This window comes from Fusarium coffeatum (assembly GCF_003316985.1).
Source record: "Fusarium coffeatum strain FIESC_28 chromosome Unknown BRIP53273_contig_53, whole genome shotgun sequence".
Taxonomy (NCBI): Eukaryota; Fungi; Ascomycota; class Sordariomycetes; order Hypocreales; family Nectriaceae; genus Fusarium; species Fusarium coffeatum.
In genome coordinates this window covers 1-7313 of record NW_022157850.1, presented here as the reverse complement: position 1 = coordinate 7313, position 7313 = coordinate 1, and the positions used below count along the sequence as shown (strand labels likewise).

General features: G+C 48.5%; 1 protein-coding gene across 1 annotated transcript; it reads left to right on the top strand.

Moving 5' to 3' along the window:
* Window positions 1-724: 724 nt before the first annotated feature.
* FIESC28_02415 (uncharacterized protein) lies at window positions 725-2101 on the top strand (the record flags this gene model as incomplete). The annotated part of the gene is made up of 3 exons (XM_031156564.1): window positions 725-1498; window positions 1551-1865; window positions 1916-2101. The coding sequence occupies 3 exons, from the start codon at window positions 725-727 to the stop codon at window positions 2099-2101; spliced, it is 1275 nt and encodes a 424-aa protein (XP_031019345.1).
* Between the last annotated feature and the right edge of the window lie 5212 nt (window positions 2102-7313).

Below are 7313 nucleotides of genomic sequence, written 5' to 3'. Positions count from 1 at the left end.
CGCCCCTGTCGGTCGGCCAGAAGAAACCCAATCCCAGCCAGGACAGGACCTCTACGTAGGCGGAACCCCCCCTGTTACTGTCCCGCCCAGCGCCACCACGAGGGCCCTTGTCGCTTGTCCATCGCACGCCAGATCTACCCACCCCCCTTGGCCTGGTCTGGTATTATTTGTTTCTTTTCTTCTTCGCCTCTGTTCATTTCGCCTCATCGGTCCCCCCTCCCCGTTTTGACACCCCCATTGCCAATCCTCACCTGAGCCCATTGTCACATCTCTTATCCTAGTCCCGTGTCGACCCCATTCCTAGCCTTTTCACTTCACCTACCACCAGGACCTCGTTCTTTACCACCCCCCTCCCCGTTATTTCGTGCTGCTGTTTTCTTTCGCCCGTCAAGCACCCCCCCAGCCGGATCTAGCCAGGCCAGATGCATCTACGGCCTTAAAACTGTACCAAATCATTGTTAGTAATTACCAGATCCGCTATGGAAGCGACTGACTTTGGAGCCAGGCAAAGGTCCGTTTGAATCCCCAACTTCAATATTCATATTTCTGTCTGCCCCTCCCATATTAACATCCTTTCTCCTCTTACAGCCGTCACTCTGCTACCAATTCAGAACACCAACTCCACCAACCATCTCAACCCGATCAACCATACTCAGATCATCGCCACCATCACTCCTACTCGCGGGATATTCTCGACAGGTCGTCGTATCGAGAACCTCCCGCCATGGCAACGGCAACCCTCATCGCTCCGTCCGCCCACTATCCGAGTCAACCGCCCTTTCCCAGCTACTCGCAATCAAGCTCGGGAGCCGCCAGCATATCCAATATGATCTCCTCGGTTGAACCTCGAAAACAGGCCGACGATCAAGAGCCACCAAATCGTCAATCGCTCCCTTCTATCTCGGAAGTTATTCAGGGTACCAAGCCTGGACCATACCCCGTCGCACACGCGCCTGGTCTGCAGTCTGCTTCGAGCCTACCATCGCCTTTCGCACCGGCTCCTCGACCTTTCCCTGAAGCCGAGAAACACTCTTCTCCTCAGCCTCTTCATCCAACATCATCTTATCCTCGACAAGAAGGGCTGCCGGCCTTTTCTGACTCGCCTCGTCCGCACTTTAACGGTCGTCCATCACTACCTCCTGTCTCGGATCGCCGCCAGAGTCCTCCAGCCAAAGCCGATTTACCTCCTCAGCATCATCACGCAGAGCAGAAGCTGCCCGAATCTCACCATCCTCTCAATGGGGTCTACTCGCATCCTCCGCCGCCCCCTCCTCCGGCCCCTGTTGCATACCAGCCTGGTCAATTGCCTCCTGGGCAAATGCCTCTCCCTGCGTATCCCATTTCTCCAAGACACGCAATGCCACCACCTGCTCCTGGGGCATACGATCCCCGAGCACCCCCACACGCTGAGGAGTCTGAATACGCTGCCCGAGCTCGCTACGAAGCTACAGTGGACAGACATTTCGAGAGTTGGAGCTACCAAGACTCGTTGAGCCGAGTGAGTACCAAGCCTCTTTGCACCGACTTTTGCTCTTACTAACTTTATCTAGATCGGCTCGTCGTCCCGTACTATCTTTAATTTTGCCGAAGCTTATAGCAGGATCGCACAAGAACAGCACGGTGCTCATCCTATCCCCGCTCGATTACCTACAGAACGCGAAGTTAGCGATATGATCAGCAATATTGAACTTGTCAAACGATCTTTGGAACAGGTGCGAGATCTGGTGCAAACTTCGATCCAGAATGAGCGAGCTCGAGAAGGAGCCAAGATGAAAGGCCCCTACGAAGAGGAGCACGACGTCAATATGTACGGTGATGGAATGAAGCCACAATATGGCATTACAGAAGTCAAGAAGCGACGAGGTGTAAGTAAATAGGATCAACTACTGATGAGCGTGTAACTGACTAGACATAGCGTGCTGCACCTCCAGGGCGATGCCACAGCTGTAACCGGATTGACACTCCTGAATGGCGACGCGGGCCTGATGGAGCCAGGACTCTTTGCAATGCATGTGGGTTGCACTACGCCAAACTGGAGAGAAAGCGACAACTCGAGGCGAGGTCTATTCGCCCCAAACCCGAAGAGGCCCATCGACAATGAGGATAGTCGCTCAACCGCGGCTAGGGCGTCACATGTTGGAATATCTATGAGAGATATAATTCGAATCTGACATGGGATCATCCCTAGTCATCGGCAGACATATACGCACACTCGACGGATGCATATACGCAACATTTACGTTTACTAATACCCAACTTTCGGAACGACGACTTTGCGTCGTTCTTTGTACATACATTTTTACAACTCGAATTCCTCAGGCTTCTCAGCAAGGATTCGCGGCATATCAGGCGTTGGTCTTACGGACACCCAGCCAACATTTTACTGGGTGTAACTTGGGAAGTTTCATGGAGGGAGAGGTGATGTTTGAATTTCTAGACAAAAGAGTTTTCTTGGGCCACGCAATAGTGGGGAACTTATTGGAATCATTGGAGATGTAGCGCAGAGCAATCGTGGTAGTCACCAAATTGAGGTGTTGGAATTGCTCATTTGGGAGAAGTACTTTTACATGGTATTGATAGTTGAGAGAAACAAGACTACAACGGATTTACGGCATGTACCCAAGATAAATCGTCTTGGCATGAAGAGAAGCAAATTGAAGGACCCCATGATCTGGTTTGGTGTATCTAAAGAAGTGAGTGATGCAGATGAAGATAGCGGAGAAATCAATCATACATTACAGCAAACATGTCAAAAGTCGATAATCGCGGATGCATGCACCCTTGAATGTATGTACTGTACGTCCCTGCAGAACTAACTAGTGATGAGTGTGTGGTGTATGCATTCGGTGGCGGGACGATGGTAGTTGAGACAGGAGTCGGGAGCCCAAGATGTACATACTGTAACGGGAATAGAGATGTGACTGAGATTGAGATTTAGTTTATTAGATTGATCTGTTTGCCACTTGGGCATAGATAGAGAGACTATTGAAAGATTGGCGAGGCTTGAGTGGCCATTTTTGGAAAGGCAAGGTCAATCAGTAACCAATTGAGCGGCTATACTGTACAGTATATGATCCACAGTTAAAATGAATGATATACGCAGCTTGGCATTGGTAGTCTGTATTGACGTATAGTAACCAGTTCCCCCAAGACAATAAAGGCTACGAAAAGAGGTAGCGAGTGCCAACTCATGACTACGGGAGGTGACCTATAAGACAAAGACAAAGACAAATACAAAGCAAGACAAGACAGGATAGGATAGGTTGAAAGGATCAAACATACGGTTCGACGGGAACAGTTACACAGAGAGGATAGGGGTCGCACATAGGAGACGAGGACGGGACGGGAGGCTAATCAAGGTACGAGCGGGAGATCTAATGACGGGTAGCCTGCTTGAGTTCATCGGACACGGGAACGTGCTTGCAGGTGCAGGCGCAGGTGTAGGTGCGTGTGTATGTGTAAGTGTAAGGTAAGGATATGTGCTGAGTTGTTGGTGTTGGGTTTTGTAGCCGTTCTGGACGTGTAGTACAAAGGCTCAGCTGCAGAGTAGGTGTATAGAGCATAAGTCGATATCGTTTTTGCATTCCAGAGAGGGCAGCCAATACTATCAAGCATATGTTAACCCTGAGTATCATACACAATAGACGTACATAGGTATATCCTGGAGTGCTTTTAACCTACACACGGCAATTAGATGAGTTGCGATGAACCCCAAGAACACAACAGAGATGGTCGACAGGCGATTGTGATTGTGAAGCCATCGCCAGACCAAGACCAAACCAAACCTAACTAGAACATGTCTTGATGCCTGAACTACCCCAAAGCCCGTACGGTGAACAATGGGTGAAGGAACACAAGAGCTCGTATGCGCTGTTGCTTGTGCTATTTGATCAGAAACATGGCTGCAAGCACGCGATCTGCACGTCTTTCCAAGATCTTCCCTGGTCATCCCCCTTTTCTATCATGTCATGGTTCTGTTCTGTAGTACGGGAACACGAAAAGAGTGAGTATAGAACTATCTCTCATAGGTATGCATCATGATATAGCAGGGCATGGTATGGTATGGCATGAACCATAAAAACCAACACTCCCTTGCTCTCTGTGCAACAGTAGCACAGCAAGGTCAGCGAGAACAAGATAAAGGCGCTCCTGTGCCGCGTGTCTGCAAGTGTTTGGCTGGTTTCTCCCCAGCTGGGTTACATAGCATTACATGTACGGAGTCTATATGTATCTATCCATCCATGTGGCTTGGTCTGTATAAGGGAGATCCAGAGTCAGGTTGGCCCTGTAGACTACAGTACAGGTGTTGTCTGTCTTTCTGTGGTTCGAGGCTGTGAGGTTCTGGGAGGCGGCATGCGAACCATGTGCATTGGATCGACTAATAGTACGTTGAACTGTGTTGTGATGTGATGTGTTATACTGATAATCAAGCCATGGCTTGGTACTGATAACCGGGTGTTTCGATATGGATGGCCTCAAATACAGAAACAGAACAAAAGTTCAAGGTCGGCTGAGACTAAGTCATAAGTCATAAGTCATAAGTAACATGGGGTCTAGATTCTCAGTCCTTGACTTGGATGGTGAGATGATCGACTTCAGATGGTGTCGTAGTTGTGCAACTACACTACAGTACAGCCAACACGCCGTGTTTTTCATTTTCATTGTTGGTGCTGTAATGAGATAGAACGGAATTAAGCCGTCTCCTAATTACTCAGTCATCCATCACTCTTGTTTCATTCTTCAAACTCTTCAACAGCCCGTCATTCCAGCCAAAACTAAACAAAGATACCGTTCCAACCTAGATAGGGATCGGGTCCCTTCACAGCCACGTGGTATCTCACCACCCGAGTAGAAAGGGTCTGGATCTAGTCTTTGCCTCCGCCAGCCTCTTTTTTCCCACCCGGGGCGTTGGGTAGTTTGAAAGGGGTAGAGCGCGTATATTTGGCTCGAAGCATGTCACCAAGCATGGGCAGCACGAGGTGCTGAACCATTACTAGCATTGTTATGGGGAAAAGGGCAGTGGACGTATGCAAGGGAGGAACAACAGAGACCTGATTAGGTAGGCGTAGTTGGAAAGACTGGAAGACTGAAGCTAAGGGCAGTTGGAGACAGGGATCACTCGTCGAGGAATGTGACGGATTGACGCGGTTAGATAGATGTATGTATCCAAGTGTCTTTTCCTTCTTTCCCTCGTGGTCTTTCTTGACAAGAGACCGACCATTTCAAGGGCGGCTTTTTGGCAACTCGGTCACCGATTTCCATGTTTTGATGGAAGTTGGTTGCATACGGATAGAGTTGGTTGAGTTAGAGTAGAGGTTGTCCCCTTGCATTTTGACGTTGCATGACAGCGGATCTACTCTATTCAAGGGTTCAATACGATCGAAAGAAGAGCATATCAGCTTTGCTTTTGTTTTGTTTCAAACGTTGACTTTAGAATGATGTGCATTTTTAGACTGTGGTACTGTACGTGGTATAGGTAGGGGTAGAGCCTCTACTCTGAGGATATACCAACAACCAAGGTACAAGTAAAGAAACTGCCGAGGTGCTTCCACTTGAGGCGTCACTGGTAGGTACAGTAGTTCCAAAAACCCGTTTTGTTCAAAAGTTAAAACAGACAAAGACAAACCTTTCAAGTCTAGACAGCTACAGTAACTAAGCCGAAGCCGTCGCAACGGGCGGAGCCACGAATGTATCGTGTTTACTTGAACCAAACATGACTCTTGGACTACAGTATCACGTAACTTGCCGGAGCACCTGTCTGTGCCTGAATCGAGATCGATATTGACGAGTCTACTGTACAGTAGCTAAAACATAAACTAGGACTTATTGGTCCACAACACCAAAGACTAGAGAGATCTCCGATCACCGACGAAAACTGCACATGCAGCACAGCAGAGCAGAGCACAGCACAGCACAGCACAGCACAGCACAGCACGGCACAGCACTTTGCTCTATCGGGTATAACTCATAAGCCCAAGTTTCTTACGGTGGACGCCGTTTCTTATTTTCCCATGTAACCCACGAGTCTCGCTTGAGTTTAGTTTAGTTTCGGTGCTCTTGGTTCCTTCGATCATGCCACCACAAGATCTGTCTAGAGATCGAACCTCCATGTTTGAGTTGACGCCCACTTTGGAATGGGCGGCGTGTGCCTTGCCTCGGCAATTGCACAACAGTTAGATCGAGGGCGTAGATTAGCCTACCTGAGCCTGAGCCAAGAGAAGTAAGCGGGCTTACGGTGTCTTGGTTGTGAGACAGAAGATATTGCTGCGATTGGACAGTATATTCTCCTCAGGTCTGGCCTGACGGTTCCTAGGGAGGGACTGGGTATCTGTTACATGTAGAATACATGTCATTTTGCGGATACTATAGAGGCGATGCTACATAACTGAGTCGGTTACATTGATATGATCTACCAAGGATATGATATGCAAGTCTATCGCCGATTTCTTCTGACATCTCTCTTTCTATGCTCGTTCAGCCAGCCAACCTTGGGTCTAGAAATGGGCCCATAACGGTAGACCGAAGTAAACATGAACCAATATCATTCCGGCCATCAAAGGTTGTTGGTCACCGTTGATGCTAAATCTACTAGTCACATTGCTAGTTTCGAGACAGGGGGCAGGCATTTTTCTAGCAGTGAAGATCATCATCACCTCTACCCATAGTCTACCATACGAGTATCGTATCTAATCAATCGTTGACAGTACTTTACTCAACTTTGGATAGCGTATTGTATATGAAATGAGATGAGATGTGAAATGCCTCTTTAGTGTGTAAACGCGTCAGTTAGTATTGGGTAGGATACGTGTCAGGGCCTGTCGTCTCCATCCCGTGCTGTCCATGTCCACTACAGTACAGTACGGGATACCCCCCGGGCTCCGGACCCGGATCCGGTGGTTATATCTACATCCAAGCCGCCCTCCCGTCTCGGCCCCGAGATTAGATCAGATCGGCATCGGCATAGTATAGCATAAGCGTCGGAGGACCAGGGTTATTCTATGTCTCTCGGCCCTTCTTATCATGTCTGTCTCTGATTTCCTTGCCAAATGTCTTAGTCTTCTCCTAGCGCTTCCACTCACATGATCACATCGCCGTTTCCACAGGTTCATTTCGTTCCCCTTTCTGGTTTCCCTGCCTTTGAAGATCCCTACCGCCTGTAGACGACCCCCTTCAACATGACACATTCTTGCATGCCAAAATAAACCAAAAAGAAACAATGCGTACTATACCATGTTACAGATCATCGTGGGGTCTCGCTAACTCGGGAAAAAGCAAAGTCTTCTACATACAGCCTCCAAAAAAAAAAAAAAAAA